We start from the raw sequence: 18,842 nt of genomic DNA, 5'->3' as shown, positions 1-18,842 counted from the left end.
TGCACATGCTTAATTAGCTGATATGATATTAACTGACACACCCTGAATAGAATTAGAGCCTCATTAACTAATCATGCATCATATAACTAGGGAGGGGAAGACATGTCAAGGGGAAACATGGGCAGACCAATAAGACTATAACCCGGAAAGAAATGGACTAATCTGGGCCTAGAAGAGAGGAGTCATGGTGTTTTAACAATATAAAGCTTTCTCTCACTTCTGTATTCAGCGTACTCTCTTCCAGGAGTTTGTGCCTGCTTCTTGCAAGAACCGTAATAAACAATTCTTCACTCACTCCAAGCTTAGTTTTGTTTTTGACTAGAAGGCTTGATTTCTCAGAGTCATACAACAGAGGAGCAATTGGCTGTGGCAGCTTGCCAGGGCTTAAGCCTCCACTCTGTTCTGAGAGTCTCTAAGGCCTCATTTCTAACAATTACACAGATGATTATAGAGTTTTCCTCTGAACATTTGCAGAAATCTGATCTACAATATGCTAGTTGGAAAACAAAGGTCAATAATGTCATGTAAATATCTGTATGTCCTCCATTTGTAAAGTCTTATTGTAATGCTCCATCATAGTATAATGTTAATTCTGGGTTATCAAGGGCTGGGCCAGTAGAGTGTAAGCTTGGACAGATCCTGCCAAGCTGGAAATGCCCCAAATGTGAATGCACTGAAATACTATATGTCAGTCAACTAGACTAACCACATTAAGCTTAGAGGGGCCCATCACCAGGCTTGCTAATGAATTTTGGGAGCAGAGGAACTCTTAAAGACTATCTACTTCCTACCAAAAGGAAAGTACTCATATTGGTTAAATTACAGACCCATGAACACATAACTACTGAGATAATAAGAATAAGGGTAAGTAGACAGAGGCATTCTTAAGAGGTTCTTAATCTGGGATCTGTGAACTTTTTTGATAACTATTTCAATATAAATGATTTCCTTTATAATCTAATGTATTTTAATTTATACATTTAAAAACATTCAGAGAAGGGGTCCATAAGCTTTCCAGATTGCCAAGAGTTAAGAAACCTTGTTCTTTTTAACAGGGGAGGCTGAGGGACAAAATATGCTAAACACTATGTATGATACATACATATGTTATATATGCATACCTATGCACACTTTATATATGCTTCAGAGGTAAATGTGCATGCGTGTACATTAATATATATGCATATGTTCATGTGCATGTGCACATACATGTATATGTCCTTACTTTTGACTTTATTGGTGGAGGGACCTCCCAAAATGGAAATTCCCTCCATCAATGAGATTGATAGCAATCTGTAAGTCTGTTTTTAGATCATTGCCTAGGGAGGGGTAAGTAATCAGCCTGTGGCCTGGCCACACATCTAGTAACTGTCAGAGGTCTGTACAGTAGGGGAATGGCAGGATGATGATCAGAGAGGCACAGGAGGATTAAGTGATTTTTCCGAAGTTACTCAGTTCATCATCTTCAGAGCCAGGATCAGAACTCCAGCTTCTAATCAATGCTCTCAAAATCTTTACCTGAGCCCTGCCCCAGGATCTAAGGTTATTCTGCTCATATCCTCTACCACCAAATGGAACTTGTCATGTTGAGTACAGGCAGGGTGCATTTTTTCAAGACAAGTTCACCATCTCAAAGCAAAATGATATCATAGTTTACCTGTCTTCCAGTATTTCCTTTTTCTCCAGAGATTCCAGAACTGCCACGTTCACCCTAGATTTGGGGGGGGGAAGAAGAAGGCAGAAAGGAAAAGAAAAGCATGGAACTATTCTTGTTCTGTGAATTCTACCAGTGATTCTTCTCCATTCCTTCAATGACTGGATACATTCTTATACCTGTTCTCCAGGAAACCCATCCATTCCATTGTCACCCCGATTGCCCTGTGGTGAAGAGAAACCAGTCAGGATGTCAGCATGATTGTACAGAGATAAAATCAAGCACATTCTAAAAAGGCTTTTTTGAGGGGAAAAGTGGGATTCTGGTAATGAAAAACTTTTTCTCAACTCATAAAGTGGAGATGAACTCTCTGGACTTTTCAAAATCTGATACAGCTTAGTTTCTCCAGCTAATGCAAACCAATGGCTCTTAAGAGGGAATATTGTCAAAGTTATGAAAAGAATAAAGTAACAATAAGTTTTACTCTTAAATCATGGTCAAAGGCACAGGAGTAGCCAATATTGTAGCAATTTCAGGGGGTGTCTTAAAATCTTACCAAATAGTAACAACATGCTCTTAGGCAGCTATCATAACAATAAATTTCACAAGATAATAAATAACACTTAACTGGTTGCTTGAATACCAAGGGCTCTCTTCCTTTGTCAAATGATTTCTTCTTATTACTTTTTCTCCCCATTCCTGTGTGCTAATCTTCCTAACACTTTTCAGCAACTGAATAGGAGTTGGAGGATAAACAATCACAAGAAAGAGCTTTGATGTGCACAAAGAAGCTAGCCTTCTACTTCCCCCACCCCAGAATTTGGAAAAGAAGGTAAACTCAGGAAGTGGTGTTCTGTGCTTTGGAGACAGCTAAGGTGACCAAAGCACACAGAGAGACTGGAATGAAAACTAGGGTCAGGGAAATGAACCAAAGGAGAGTCTGCAGCAGGCTAGTGATACTTAGCACAGCAGATCAGATCTCCTACAAGTGGTCTCTGCATCCTTGCTAGCAGGCCAGTGTAACCATTCATGGTCTATGTGGGCAAAAGTGCCCATTTTCCAGAACACATGAAGACACAGTAATTATCACTGGTCCCTCATCAAGAAAACATTCACTTTTGTTTAATAGTCACTATAATGGTCTCTCTTTACCAGTAGGACAAGTTTCAGACTAACTTTTGACCACATCAGTTCTTCAGTGGTCTTGCCTCCGGAACTTTATGGGGATTTCCAATGTCAGGGATTATGGTTTTGTAGCAGAAGAAGCAACAGTAGTAGTAATATGAGAAGAATGAGATGATAATGATGATGACAATGCCCATATAACATTGGACATAAAATTTGTTCATACAAATTTCAGGACAGTAGCTTCAATGGATGTCATCATACTGAATACACAATCTCTAAACTACATGGAAAGAAAAGTTTTCAAAACATAGATATCTAATGGAAATTTTAAAAATTGGGGTATATTTTGAGACGTATATCATTCCTGTCCTCCTGTCTAGTACTAGATTTGTCCCAATGAAACTTTCAGTAAGTCTATAGAAGATGAGCTTACATCTTAAGACTCCTATGTGATTACATTTTCCCATTCAAAAGCCATTTTCTCACTTGCCCAATAGTCTACATAATATTAAATATACAAGATGAAAGAAGAATAGCAACTTGTTCTTGGATCCTTTCTTAGGCCCGTCAAAAAAAGAAGACAATAAGGAGATAACAGTAACTGTAACAACAACAATGATAACAACCCCCATTTAGCCCTTAAAGGTTTGCACACTTTCTCCCAACCATCCCAAGAGGTAAGAGCTTCAGGCATTCTTGACCTCAGCATGGCTGAAGCATTAAATGAAGACGGAAAACACTGGTTTAGGAGAAGGACTCAGCAGAATCCACCACTAGCTTCCTTCTCATGGCTTGGCCAATGCTTTGGGTACATTCTTTCTCTGTGCAGGTATTCCTGTATGACGTGATAATGTCCCACTCCACAAGGGAGCTGTTAACTTATATTTTATAAAGTCTTCAGAGGAACTCTAGGCATGCTCTGTTTTCAATACAGTATATACTATTATGCAGATAGTGAAGACAAAATAGCCTAATGGATAAGGAGCTGGCCTTGGAAGGAAGACCTAGGCTCAAGTCCTTACTCTGACATTTACTGATGGTGTGACTTTGAACAAGTCACTAACCTCTCAATGTTTTAAGCAAATCTCTAAGACTATGAATTGCAGAGAAAGTGCTGACCTGCATAGGTAGATTGAATTCCCTCTCTTGGGATTTCCCTATACCAATGAAATCATAGGTCAATGTCCTATCACTCTTGCTAGGATGTAGATCCTTTTGGCTGGACTCCTACTGACAATTTAGCTTTCCTGATAAATGTCCCTTTTACCATCATTATCATTGAAATCCTCAAATATTTATTGAGTGCCTACTATATACTATGTTCTAGGTTAGAAACCCAGAGTTACCCAATGTATTTGTCATTCATCTGCTGAAAAAGAGATTTTTAGACCATGGTTAATGAATATATGTTCTGCTTAGCACACAGGATGAGTTAATCAGTCAACTCTCACAAACGTGGTAAGTCCAGGTTTCCCGCCCAACTTTACCTAGCCCCAGCCCTCCCTCACAAGGGGAGCTGGGAGTATGGATATGATGTCACATGACACAGTGACGTCAGCCCTTTCTGTTTCTGGATTAGCAGGGAAGGATGGCTATTCACAGATTTGCCAACACTTACCCACTACCCTGGATCCAGCAAGTGACTATCAGGCTCTCTCAAAGCCAGCTCCCATCTTACCCTTCACCCTACTGATCAGGACCTTAGAGAAACCTAAAGTTTAGACCCACAGGTGACCAGACCATCATGGGGATGATTTAATTAAAGTCGGAAACCTTCAAAATTCCATCATACACCACTGCCTCGGACAATGTGTGTGCAGCTCACCAAATACTCATTTATTAGCCCTGGAATGCTGAACCTGCAACATCAATAACATTTTCTTTTGTTTTTACATGAATTTTGTAACCTTTCTTTACTGAAGCAAAGCAAAATAGACAAGATTTCCAATTATATTTGCTCAACAGAAATTAATTTCCATTTTAGGAAGAAAATAAAGTACCTACCTTTTCTCCTACAAACCCTCTTGATCCCTGAATTTTAGAGAGAAAAAGAGTTGTTAAAATGAGATACAGAAATAAACTACGCCAGGCTCATTAAACCATTTATACTATTTGTAATGAGGAAAGATAAATATGATATCAAAAGCTAGAACTTCTCTCCCAGAGAAACTGACGCGCTAAGGATATTTGACCACTGAGAAGAGAAGCTCACTTGCCAACACACAGCAAGTTGAGGCATGAAGAAGTCATAAGTTGAGTCTAGACAGCTGTGCTCCTCCAGGTAAGAAGGAGTATTTACCCAAGGCTGTGGACTAAAAAGGCCTTCTCTTAGATAGGGTAGTTGGGGGAGGGCAAGAGGTGGCGAGAAACCAGAGAAATCTAGAGGTAACATTGATGATGCTAACCTGCCACCCACAGTGACACTGACTGCCTGGTTTGAGTTAGTGTAGACACCCCTGAAGAGCTATAAGATAGGATTTTAGCAGACCAAGAGCCAGCACTAAAGAGTCATGTCCTGAATCCTTTCAAGGGTTAAGAACCACACCGAACTGTGGAAATGAGGGCAAAACAAGACAAGGACAGTGACTCATCCCGCCTTCTCCTGGTCAATGCTCACCTTAAGCCCTCTTTCACCTGGGCACCCTCCATTGCCGCGAGGTCCCGGCAAGCCAGTAACGCCCCTTTCTCCCTGTGGGATAAATATACTTCAGGCTGCACCTGCACAGCTGAGGAAAAACAATCATTTCTGTCCCACGACACTCCATCTCCAAACTCTGGATGCTTTCTCTAGCTGGCTGTCCCCAACGCCTGGAAAGTTCTTCCTCTTTGCTGCACCTTCACATCTCAGCTACAGTCCTACCTTCTGTAAGCAGCCTTTCCTGCTCCCCCTCAATGCTGGTGCCTTCCTTCTAAGCTCGCCCCCAGTCATCGACTACAACTTATTTGTACCTAGCTGTCTGCATGCTGCCTCCCCATTAGGCTACCAGCTCCTCGGGGGTGGGGCCTGTTCTGTTCTTGCTTGGGGGTTTGGGGTTTTTCCCTTTCTTTGTATCCCCAGTGCTCAGCACAGTGGCCAGCACATAGTGGGTGCTTCATAAATGCAACTTGATTGACAGTAGGGGAAAAAAATGGAATATTAGAGATGGAAGTGAATGTACAAATCCTCTAGATCAGTCATCTTCTTTTACAGGTAAGGAAACTGAGGCTCAGAGAGGCAGGACTAGAACCCAGATCTTTTGATTCTTAATCAAGTGCTCTTTTCAACTACATCATCCTATCTCTATAGCTAAGCTGATTCATTTCATTAATTTTGACAAAAAGGTGACAAGATATGAAGAGGTTAGTCCATTTACTTCAGCATTCTTCATTATTCCATCACAAGTCCTATGGCACAGTTGGGTTCATTACTAGAGAATTAGTCCTTATGGAAGGAAGGAAGGAAAGAAGGAAGGGATGGAAAGGAAGAAAAGAAGGAAGAAAAGAAGGAAGAAAGGAATAAGGAGAGAGAGAGAGAGAGAGAGAGAGAGAGAGAGAGAGAGAAAGAGAGAGAGAGAGAGAGAAAGAGAGAGAGAGAGAGAGAGAAAGAAAGAAAGAAAGAAAGAAAGAAAGAAAGAAAGAAAGAGAAAGAAAGAAAGAAAGAAAGAAAGAAAGAAAGAAAGAAAGAAAGAAAGAAAGAAAAAAGAAGGAAGGAAGGGAAGAAGGGAAGGAAGGAAGGGAGGAAGGAAGGAAGGAAGGAAGGAAGGAAGGAAGGAAGGAAGGAAGGAAGGAAGGAAGGAAAGGAAGAAGGGAAGGAAGGAAGGGAGAAAGAAAGAGAAAGAGAGAGAGAGAGAGAGAAGAAAGAAAGAAAGAAAGAAAGAAAGAAAGAAAGAGAGAGAGAAAGAGAGAAAGAAAGAAAGAAAGAAAGAAAGAAAGAGAAAGAAAGAGAGAGAGAAAGAGAGAAAGAAAGAAAGAGAGAGAGAAAGAGAGAAAGAGAGAGAGAAAGAAAGAAAGAGAGAAAGAGAGAGAGAAAGAGAGAAAGAGAGAGAGAGAAAGAGAGAGAGGAAGGAAAGAAGGAAGGAAAGAAAAAGAAAAAGAAAGAAAGAAAGAAAGGGAAAGTAAATTATTCATGAATGTCAAAAAATGAAGCAGTGATGATCTTTTAAAAAACCAACATGGCATATGTAGAGCCTATATCAGATTGCATGCCATCTTGCGGGGGCGGGGGAGAAGGGAGAGGAAATTTGGAATTCAAAATCTTAGGGAAGTGAATGTTAAAAAAATAGATAGATAGATAGATAGATAGATAGATAGATAGATAGATAGATAGATAGATAGACAGACAGACAGACAGACAGACAGACAGACAGACAGACAGACAGACAGACCAACATTCATCAGGAACATGCCATGACTGATTAAGTTCATTTGCTTTGTTTTGGCAGGGTTTTGACAGGGACAAGATCAGGCGAATGCTGTAAACCAAGTTTACCTACACTTTAGCAAAACATTCGATAAAGTCTCTCATGCTGTTCACATGGACAAGATACAGAGATGTAGGGCCAGCTGATCTTAATGGTGAGACCCAAAGAACAGTCATTAATAGTTCAATGCCAATTTGGAAGCACATCTTAGTGCTTCCCAAGGATCAGTTCTTGGTTCTTGGCTGGTTAATATTTTTATCAAGGATTTGGGTTAAGACACAAATGACAGACTCATCAATTTTACATATTACACAAAGCGAGAAGGGAACGCTTTCCTCTTTGGATGTGCGTGAGGCATAAAGCAGAGAGCAGTTCATTAAAAACATTTGAGGATTCTTCACCACACCAGTGAAATCCTTTGAGACCAAAACAAAGTCAACTGCCAGCTCAACAGCACTGTGATGTTCAGCCGAAGAAAAAGACTGTGAAATCTTAGCCTTCATTAAAAGAGCCCTGAAATAGGAAGTGATAGTCTCACACTACTCTGCCTTAGTCAGACTATTTCTGGAGTATTATGATGAGCTACAGTTAGATTTGCTCTATGTGGAGACAGACCAGTCCAATGTAAGCAAAAACAGCATTAACAATGAGCATCATCCGAAAGTGGAATGGGCTACCTCAGGATGATCTCACTGAGGGTTTTTAAGTGATAGATGGATGACTACTCTGGAGGAATTCTGTACAGAGACATTACTGTCTAAACCCATCTCTCCCATTCTGTCCAGGTATAGATTGGGCTACAGAGTCTCTAAGGTCCCTTACCACTATGAGAGTATATTGAGAGTGATTCCGGGAATGTTACTTTTTGGTTCTTTTGAATGTTTTTAAGCCCTCATCATCTAATTTAATAAAGATTCCACCTCCACGTTATCATCTTCCAGCTATAGGCACACAACTCAACACAGATTACTTAAGGTAGACTCACTATAAAAAAATCATGCCATAATAACCCAATTTTATTCTCCATGGATCTCTCTCAACATCAGTCTACCTGATACAGAAACTTATGATAAGGAATGACTATAATTTATACTTTTTTTAATCGACAAAATGAAACTCTTCAAAAAGTATAGTTAAGAACACCATTGGGATGACCTTGGTTCAGTGAGGTACTCATCTATGGGACTGTTTTCAACACTGATCTTCAGTATCAAATTAAGATTTATTACTTACAGGTCCACCTTCATCACCAGGATAGCCAGGCATCCCATGAAGACCTGTCACTCCCTAAAAACAAAACGGAATTTAATTTTTAAAGTAAAATTCCTTTAGCATTGTTCCTCAACTCTGTTGTTAATCCAAATTGATGAAACTATTGCTGGTTCCCCAGAACGACACAATACATAAACTTTCCTAGACTGGAATTGATCATAATAATCTGAGTCCTTCTTTCCCTCTATAGACACAAACTTAAATCTACTCCTATCTTTCCTAAACTTGTATAATAATTGTATCATTATAAAACTATCCTTCATTCTGTTAGGAGTAAAGGTTTAGAGAAAAATTCTATCCTGAAGATGGATGCCCATTTTAATAATTATAATGATAATGGAGCAGAATAAGCCTTTCTCATCCAAGGAAATGGAAGGGTTTGGTTTTTTTTTCCTGTGTGTCTCAGATGTTTAGTTTCATTTGCTCCTTTGCCCTTCTTGCTATGTGACTTCAGTATTACCACTGAAATGAACAGCTTTGAATGCTAGCTTGTAGTCAGAGAAAAAGCCATTGAGCCAACATTTATATTATAAATACATAAACAGAAAGAACAAACAAAAAAATCACACTGAATGCTATGTAATGATAATCACTGGTCTTGGCCCTGAAGAAGAGATGAGAAAATATACCTCCCTTTCTTTTTGTAGAAGTGAAGGACTATGGGTATGGGATATCTCACATATTGTAAGACTTGATGGATACATTGGGTTATTTTTGCTGAATGGCTCTTTTCTCTTTCTTTTAAAAAATCTGCTGTTGCAAGGGATGGCTCTGGTGATGGGTGAGGAGATGGGTAAGTGGGAAAAAGGGTTTTTTTTTTTTTAATGAACATGATATAAAAATCAAAGATATCAATAAAAACCATTGTGAAAGAAAAATATTTAAATCAAGTCAAAAATAATCAGTGAGCAATCTTCTATTCCTGACCAACCATGACTTAACAACTGACCAGTAAGTCCTATCAAACAGAGAGGTCAGATGTAGATAAGTTCATTGCACTGCCTGGACATGCCTCTTGACCTTTGTTTAAATGTCTGTGGCCTGGCAAGAAAACATCTTTAGTGATTCCCAGGCTTGACTCTCTAGTCTTGAGACTTGGATTATAGATAACTAAATGAGAAAATCTAGTTCTAAAACAAATAGAGTTTATTTTTCAAAAAATGACTACACATGACCAATTTTGGTGGTAGAGTGAAAACAATGAAATATACTTCCCATTGATATAAAGACAGCAGACTACAGATACAGAATGCTGCAAACACCATCATATACTGTCAGTTGGCTTTGTTTATCTGTCTTTCTTTGTTATAAAAGAGGATTCTGTCTGAGGACTCAGGGAGGTTAGAAAGTAACTATGGAGCAAAAAGTAAAATTATCAACAAAACAATTTTTAAAATGTTCAATTCTGAAAAGGTCATTCAAACGTTAAGACTTGTCAAGAATACCCAGAGATTAATTGGAGGAGCTGCTGAGTTCTAAAAGAATCCCTGAGAAGTCTTTCCCAACAAGCAAAAGTAAAAAGAGGATACAAAATCACTGGGTTCATCTTAGATTTTGATACTGATCTAGGATTACACAGCAGCCATAATAATTAGGTCCCATTCACTGTGGGACCACATGACCAGTTTTAAAGCCAGCTCAGATGAAACCCATTTCCTTAATGGTGTAGAACAAAGGAATTTCTTATCACTAAGCCACAGAGATAACCAAGGGCTGACCAGAAAATTTGTAAATTAGCAGGCTTCTCAAACAGTCCACTGTGTTATCTCAGTCTAGTCCAGTGGTATAAAAAATTATCAGAGTGGGTATGCGTGGGATGTACTTACTATTAGTCAAATGTGGGGGACAAGGGAAATATTTTGTAGCCAAGTGAAAACTTAACAGCTGTGTTATATTCTTGGGGGCAGGAACTATGTCATAGTAACCTTGGGATCTCCATAGTATAACACCTTGCACTCAGTAACCATTGAATGATAATGAAAGCAGTCTGATAGAATGTTTGAGCTTATGTGCCCAAATCTATGTCATGTATACAAGTCAGCTGAGTGGTAGAAAGAGCTGAGACAGACTCCCTAATAGGTTCTGCCATGGGTGACACATGGCTACCTAGTTTATTGTAACGCTGTAGTCTGCCCTGGACTCCAAGTGGGTCATCATCTCCATTTCTGTCCCATCTCTGGACTCACAGTTGGCCTCATCTTACTCAGTTCCAGGACCCCACTACACTTTCTGGATATCTCTAGCTGTGCCTGGAGGAGGGGAAGGAAACAGCCCATCCTCTTATGTGTGTCTTCATCTGTCAGAACATAAGCTCCTTGAGGGTAGGAACTGTCTTGCTTGCCTTAATTTGAATCCTCTACACTTAACACATAATAGGATCTTAATAAATGTTTGTCCAATTAAATTTCAATTGAAAAATGCCATCTCCTTCAACCCTCTCCTTTTGCAAATGTAGAAACTAAATCCCAAGAAATTGAATGCCCAAGGTCACACAAGTGGGGTCATATGACTCCAAGGTCATCAGTCTAAGTTCATTGCCTGTCCATGGGACCACATAGCCTCCTGCTAGCAAGAGACAAGTTATAAGTGGAGCAAAATTTATGCTGTCACTTCAATACCTTAACAGTTTAGATTTAAGCCCCAATCCTACTTTCTATTTCAAAAATACAACCAAAGTCAGAAATGCTTCTTAGTAGGTAGAAGACATAGATAGAGCCTCTCACCTTCCTCCCGCGGTTCCCTTGTTCTCCTGAGTTACCATCATCTCCCCAAACTTTGCAGTTGACCTTACAGCATTCTCTTTCTACAACTGTGTCCTAGAAAACAGAACCCACAAAAAAAAAGAAAAGAAAAGAAATTTTCATTTTGTCATTTGGTATCAAGTTTTAAAAGAAAAATAATTTTAAGATCTAAATTTTTTTTCATTAATAATTCCCGATGTGGGAGGGTGTGAATGTCCAAAACAACTCACAAGCTGCCTCAACAAGAGGTTTGGAAGAGCTTGCATTGTGATACTCAGAGGCTGTTTATAACCAAATCCTCGGCCAAATTCAACATCCTGGAGTTCTTCTAACTTCTGCCCACTTTGCAAGCCAACTAATAAAAGTGCATGGAGACCTTCAGAGGAAAAACAACAATTACAAAGAAAATCATTTTTACAATGGGGCTTTTGAATATTTTGCCTTTGTCCCAGACCTGCAGATAGATACAAGAAATCTTCTGGGCCCCCAAAATACTGATCTGCCTGTCGTACACCTCCCAGCTCTTCTGGAGGTCTTAGCATAGTGGACTAAAGAACCAGATGCTTAGATATGGAAGGGACCTTGGATGGGGTGTGGTTCTGCTCCATCAATTTTACAAAGTAGGAACTTGAAGCCCAGAGAAGGTAAATAAAGTGCCAGGAACACACAGGTTGGAAGTGGATGAAGTAAACTCAGAAAAGAACTGGGTTCAAATCCTGTCCCTGAGACTTCATAGCAGTGACTTTGAACAGGGCTGTACAGTGGGAAGATGGGTGAACTTCAATGAGAGTCACAGGACCTGAGTTTGAACCTGACCCTGCCACTTAATACTCATTTGACACAGGGCAAATGACTTAACCTCCCTGGGCCGAGTTTCCTCATCTGTAAAATAAGAAGGCTGTACTAAATGGTCTCTAGGGTCCCTTCCAGCTCTACCTCTATGTTCCTCTAAGCCTCAGTTTCCTCACCTGTAAAATGAGGATAATAATACCCTGAAGAACCTATCTCACATGGTTGTCATGACAGTCAAATGAGATAGCATACATAAAAGCTCTGCAAACTGTAAAAACGTCAGTTAACAACATTACTTAATGTAATAATATTTATGGTGAGCTTCTATAGAACTTGGAGTTTGCAGAGCACTTCATATATGTTTTCCCCTTTGATCCTCACAACCACCCTGGGAGAGAGTGGCTGTTATTATCCCCATTTCACAGATAGAGAAACTGAGACTCAGAGAGGTTTAGGGACTTTCCATCATCTCCTAGCTAATAAGCATAAAAGGTTGCATTTGAACCCCAGTCTTCCTGACCCCCAAGACCTGCTCTCTAATTATTACAAAACACTGCACAACTCTGTGATATTAACACTGCACCATCGGAATTGTCTCATCATACCTTTGAGACGAAAGAACTCTGAGATTTCCTTTAGTCTTTCCAAATTATCATCCATTCCATCTGTAAGCACTAAGAGAACCTGTTATTTAAAAAAAAAGTGCTAAGCAGATGCATTCGTCAAAAATGTGATGCAGGAACATCAAAGTCCACCATCCATCTTAACTACCTATGTTAACTCAAAAATCATTTTTGTAGGTTTGGAACAGAAATTCTCAAAAACATTGTCCCTTCATCTGTGACACTCTCCCCCACCCCCACCCCCACCATGTTTTGGCTCAGGCCCATTAGTTTGGGGTGTTATGTTCCCTCACTCGGGGAATGGCTGAACAAATTACGGTATGCTCAAATGCAATTGCTCTATAAGAAATGAAGAGAGCGCTTCAGAGAGACTTGTATGAGCTAATAAAGAGCAAAGGGAGCAGAACCAGGAGAATAATTCATACTATAACCTCAGCACTGTACCAACAAACAATTCTGAAAGACTTAAGAACTCTGGTCAATGAAATGATTAACCATGATTCCAGAGGACTGAAGAACAGTATCCACTGAGAAATGATGGTCTAAGACGCAGAATGAGAAATGTATTTGTGGACAAAGTTAATGTGGAATCTGTTTTGCCAAATTAACTGTGATCATGTCATACAATAGTTCTGTATTTTTTTCCTTCTTTTTCTTTCTGCTTTTATTGGGTGGGGGAAGTGGGAGAGATAAAAAGATAAATGCTTGATAATGGAAAAATTTTTTTTAAAAGGGTACATTGTACTATTCTTCTAGGCATGGATGGGAATCATTAGAGGGAACATTCATGCTGATGAGATCATAGACCCACTGGAGTATTTTAAGTGGCTAAAAACTACCAGTATATGGACTTGATAAACATGCAAGCAATAACCTGGAAGAGAGGAGCCCTCCCTAAAGAACAATGACCCTTCTAACATCATGCAACTTTTGCTTAGGGGAAATCTGTGCCCTGGGAGAATCCAAACAAATAGGAGTCTTCTTATCAATTCTTATTCAAGCATATGTGGGGTCAGAATATGAAATTTCCAACAATGAAGAAAATTGGAAATAGACATTTTTATTTTTATACTGGACCTGTGATTTCATTGCTATAGGGAATGCCCAATGAGGACACTCTCATTATCGATGGAGAGAGGTCCTATTCTGCAACTGATAGTCTTAGACAATGGTTTTGGAGCCCTGAGACAAGTTATGTGACTTGTCCAAGGTCACAAAGTCAGGATGTGTCAGAGGTAGGATGTGAACCCAAGTCTTTCTGACTCACAGGCCAGCCTTCTGTCCACTTCACTAAGCCGCCTATGACACAGACATTAAATATGGGAAATTCACTACCTAAATAGGAAAATGTGTATGCAGCACTGTGAGAACAAAACCACAGGTATATTCATCAGGCTTGACTTGAGGTTCAAAATGGCAGCCCCTACCTTCACTTTAGCAGAGGTCAAGCTGAGAGCCTTCTCCCCAAGGGACCGCACAAAAGCCACATTCATATAGTTGCTCTCCAAGTCATGCTGGTCAAAGAACTTCCGGAGTATCCCTTCACTGTACTTCTCAAAGCCCGAGTCAAACCAAGACCGGCCGTCAGTCGTGGGAACATGGTAGCGTAGCCTTATGTTGAGTGGAGTGCTGGCCACGCAGCTGATGTTGGACAGCAGGGTCAGTTTTTGCATCAGGTTCGGCAGCCGCTGCTGCAGTCTCTGCCGCGCCAGACTGACTGAGTTGGAAGTGTCAAGTCCTACTGAGATATCGATGTTGCACTCTGCGCACGGGGGCAGACAAGCAAAAACCAAAATCAGGCGAGCCAGGAGCAATTTTGCAATCTCTGGAACTTCCCCCAAATCTATGTCATGTTAGACACAACCTGGACCTGGGGATGGAACTGCAGAGGACTCTAACAAACCCTATCAGAGTTCATGTGTGTTTCTTTGTATCCCAAAGGTCTGGCACACAGTAGGTGCTTAATAAATGCCTGCTGACTATTAACTGGTCACTGTAGGCTCTGCCTGTTCCATTGTAACTATCCTTTTATTCACACAACAAACATTTAAGTGCCTACTTCACTCCAGGCAGACTTGAAAAGCTGTGTAGCCAACTTTCCAAGCACCTTCTACTGACCCTGTGAAGAAGGACCTTCAGGGCAGTAGAGATAGTGAGCACAATGGAGTTAACCAGGAGGCCAGGATCAAGTGAAGGAGAGCCATCACCACACACATCAGTCACCACTAGCTAATGAATGCAGAGGGCTCAGTAGAAAGGATCCAGGGCCCTCCCAGCCCGAGGAATGGCAGACTGGGGCAGAATACCTCTACTCACAGCTTTCCCCTCCAAAAACAATGCATAAGCTCTACCTGTGACTTTATCGAAGTAGGAAATTCCCAGGAAGGAAACTTCCTCCACCACTGGAGATCAGTCCTTACTCTACTTCATGCTCTTAGATAGATGCCTGGAGTGCTCAGAGATTAAGTGACTTGCCCAGGGTCACAAATATGGATAAGATACAAAGCTTGAACCTTGGTCTTCTTGGCTCTAAGTATACCACACAACAAAATGGACCAAGGAAAAACTTGTAAAAGAATAAAAATGACTATCAGAGGCAGAGAAATGTTTTCTGGAAAGGTTGATTTTCCCTGGTACAAACTGGGAGGTTTATGGACTGCTGTGTTTATATGAGCCTCTGAGTATCTTTCAGAAGTAGCTGAGCCATTTCCTTTTCCCCTAGAACTGACCAATGATTCATTACCCTGTCACCCCCTGCCTGGCTCCAACAGGAGCTTGAGACAGGTCATGCAAAAAAAATCCCAGGGTTCGGAAGTGTTCTAGTTCTCTGGACCCTAGAGGCTGCCATATTTAAAAAGCCTGAGCCATTTACTTCCAATACAGAAGAGAAAGATCACAGATACAAGAGGAAATTAAACAACTACATTTCTGGAAAAGAAAAGTGGAGTACTGGAGAGGCTTCTTTTAAAACAAAAATAGAAACGATGATAAGTGTGGAAAATGGGAGTTTGTATGAGAATACCACCCATGAAAAAGGTCATAGACACATCAGGCATTCAAGAGTAGCTGAGATCTAGACATGCTTACTTTGGAGTCTGTGACAGCTAATTATTCACACTCCTGAGATGGTTAATCATCATTTATGTCTATGAATTGAGAGCATATGCCTTCCCTTCCCTTTAATAACAGAACTTAAAAAAAAAAACTTCTCTATTCTTTACTTGAAATTCACCAGGAGGCTCCTGAGATCCTGTAATGATGATTTGTACCAATGGATAACTTCTGACCATGCATCACTTGTATTCTTCCAAGTCATCCTATGTATATCTTGTTTGTGCATGTTTGCAGATTGTCTGTCTATCCTATTACTAGACTGGGAGCTCACTGAGGGCAAGGACAGCTTTTGCCTTTTTTTGTATCCCCAGTGCCTCACACATAGTAGGCATTTAATAAATGCCTATTGACACAACTTGCTGTGTGGTTGTATTTAAATGCGTACACCTCGCTTTTTCCAAAAATCCATTTTTGGTTGGATTTATTATATAACCTTTTTCCTATTTTTTTTTAGCCCAGTATAAATTTGCTCCTGATCACAAATATCTAACATACCAGGTTTAATCTTGTTTCTGGTACTTACTAGCTATGTTACTCTGGGCAAAGCATGCCACTTCTCAGTTTCCTTAGCTATAAAAATGGTGATAATAATCTTAGTAGTGCCTTTTTCACAAGCCTGTTGGTAAGGGTCAAATGAGATAATCCACTTAAAATCACAGCAAAACTTCAAGCTTAGTCTAGTTAGCTGTGATTAGTTGGTTGTGATTAGTTGGTATTCAATCAAATTATTTTAAATTCAGGCTCCTGACTGCTCTTCCAATATATTACATGGCATCTACAAACAATGAGGCAGTTAATCTGATGTTTTCAAATCCCTGGTAGTGCTATGTCTTTTGCATTTTAAAAGAAGGTATACGTTTGTGTCTGTCAAGAATTGCATTCCAAGTTCTGATCTTAGACAGTTATTTCATAACATTCAAACAACACAGAATATCAGCCCAGCAAAACTCTAGGTGAATCTAGACCTTGGCTTCTCATTAAAAGTCCCTACCATTCACCCCACCAGCTTCTGGCATAGCTGAGCTTAATTTAAGATGAAACCCTTAACAACAGACCTGGGGAGATAGCTTAGAGTCGACCTACAGATGCCATATATCAATCATTACCAAGAAACTAGATTCCTGAGAACATCTGCTTCCTCAAGATTCTTCAAAAATAATTTCATTGAGGCATTAATTATGTTTCGTGCTAATAAACGTTCTGGGAAGATTTCCTACTGTGTTAATATTAAGCCATAGACACGATTTTTTTTTTACAGAGCAAGTCTACTTTGTAATGGCTAGATTGATGTAAACATGCTTTATAAATGGCTAGATTGATGCACAATAGCCATACTAATTATAAGGATTTATATACTTTTAAAAATTAGATAAATCCTCTAATTTCTATGTTGGTCAATGGAACATCCCTCAGTTCCTAAAACCCAGAGAAAATATTAAGTTCTTTTTCTTTTAGAAATTTAGAAATTTTTCTTTTTCATTGGTGTGGAAAATGCATAATATATATAATGCATATAATTCCCTCCACCAGAACCTATTAGCAGCTCATCTGGAATGTGTAGACTCAGAGGACAGTCCTGGGTCACTGAAAGGTTAAATGATTTGCCCACGGTCACAAAGCCAGAACTTGACAGAGGAAAGATCTAAATCCAACTGCATCTTCCTGATTCCAAGGTATCCCTTCATTGACAAGACCCAAGAGGTGGATATAGAAATAGAACCCCTATTTCTTGGACTCCCATCTAACCCTCTTCAGCTTCCTTTAACGTAGCAAGTCTCTATGAGGTTACTTCTATTCCATTAGATAAGTATCTCCGTCTTTTTTCAGGAATCACCATGGAAACATGAATTAGGAGCAGTGCGTATTGTTCTCACTCACCAGAAGGAATATCCTGTGGTTCACAGAGCTCCCTGACAACCTTCCTCTCGATAATGCCCAGCTGTCCAAAGTCACCCACCACAAACACCCTCTTCACATCGCCAGCGATAACCTGAAGTTCAAAGAGGTTGATGACACCAATACCAATGGCAAAAATGTTGATTTTTTCATTTCTCAAGTCACTTGCTGCTTCCACTACCGAATCAGTAGACATCCCATCAGTAATGACTACCAGGCTTTGTAAAACATTGAGGTTCTTCCGGCTCCCATTGGCTGGTTCAAAAAAGCTCTTTACAAACTTCAGCCCTTTACCAGTGAATGTTTTACTTCTCAACTGGATAATCTTGTCAACGTGTTTGTTGACTTCAGCACTGGAGTAGAAAGCATTAAGGTAGAATTCTTTCTTAGGATCAGTGCTATACTGAGCTACCCCAATGCGGACCTTCTCCTTGCCAATAGTGAAACTATTCACCATTTGCTTCATAAAAGTCTTCATGGCAGTGAAGTTTCGAGGATGGATGCTCAAGGATCCATCGATCAGAAACACAAGGTCTATTTGCTGATGGCCACAAACTGGAAAAGAAAAAAAGATTCATTTTTAAAGCTAAATAACAGGTTTGAAAAGGTGAGATCTTTGTCCACGTCTTTCCCCTTGCTGTTTTTCCTGTTTTCCCAACTCTGGCCAACTGAGCCAGAAAAAACAGAGGTCAATGTCTTTTAAGAAATCATGCTAAACATAAAAGAAATTATGCTGTGGGCAGGTAAAGCTTTTAGCGCACTGTGGAAAATGTAACACTGAGGTGATGAGGCTATGGATAGAGACAAGCCTCTGATTTCATTGATACACAGAACCTACAGGTGAGGGAACTCCCTCCTGCTCTCTTTCAGTGCAAGGTAGCACTTTTCCACAATTTAGAAATCAGAGAATTGCCTGGAAGCCCTAAGAGGTGAAGTCATTTGTCAGGGTCACACAGTCAGTAAGTGTCAGAGGCAGGATCTGAACCCAGGTCTTCCTGAATTTGAGAGCAGCTCTCTGATCCATTATACCACAGCTGCCTCAGAATGAGACACCACATCATATGCTAGCATCAATCTGGAAGATGCATCCAAGCCTAGCCATAGACTATGACTTGGGTATGTGGGAAAAGAATGTCCCCAAAAAGGTATCTATCTTCTTTCAATTCTGACCACCTCAGATTGGTTAAATCATCCAGACCATTCTCACTGATAACAATTTAGG

At 40.0% G+C, this 18,842-nt stretch overlaps 1 protein-coding gene across 1 annotated transcript in view; it reads right to left on the bottom strand.

The window, feature by feature from the left end:
* Positions 1 to 18,842, bottom strand: part of LOC110209064 (collagen alpha-4(VI) chain-like) — a 108,326-nt gene that overhangs the window by 70,257 nt on the left and 19,227 nt on the right. The window contains exons 7-16 of the mRNA XM_020987252.2: positions 17,603 to 18,175; positions 14,038 to 14,372; positions 12,593 to 12,671; positions 11,426 to 11,571; positions 11,178 to 11,270; positions 8,416 to 8,469; positions 5,400 to 5,471; positions 4,787 to 4,813; positions 1,834 to 1,878; positions 1,658 to 1,711 (exon numbers count right to left, since the gene is read on the bottom strand). Of these exons, the coding sequence (XP_020842911.2) occupies positions 1,658 to 1,711; positions 1,834 to 1,878; positions 4,787 to 4,813; positions 5,400 to 5,471; positions 8,416 to 8,469; positions 11,178 to 11,270; positions 11,426 to 11,571; positions 12,593 to 12,671; positions 14,038 to 14,372; positions 17,603 to 18,175 (1,478 nt within the window). The remainder of the gene's footprint in view (positions 1 to 1,657; positions 1,712 to 1,833; positions 1,879 to 4,786; positions 4,814 to 5,399; positions 5,472 to 8,415; positions 8,470 to 11,177; positions 11,271 to 11,425; positions 11,572 to 12,592; positions 12,672 to 14,037; positions 14,373 to 17,602; positions 18,176 to 18,842) is intronic.

The sequence above is a fragment of the Phascolarctos cinereus genome, unplaced genomic scaffold, assembly GCF_003287225.1.
Source record: "Phascolarctos cinereus isolate Bilbo 61053 unplaced genomic scaffold, phaCin_HiC Scaffold_1;HRSCAF=81, whole genome shotgun sequence".
In the NCBI taxonomy this organism is placed as follows: domain Eukaryota; kingdom Metazoa; phylum Chordata; class Mammalia; order Diprotodontia; family Phascolarctidae; genus Phascolarctos; species Phascolarctos cinereus.
The sequence above is the reverse complement of the archived record's forward strand: the minus strand, read 5'-3'. Positions and strand labels throughout refer to the sequence as shown.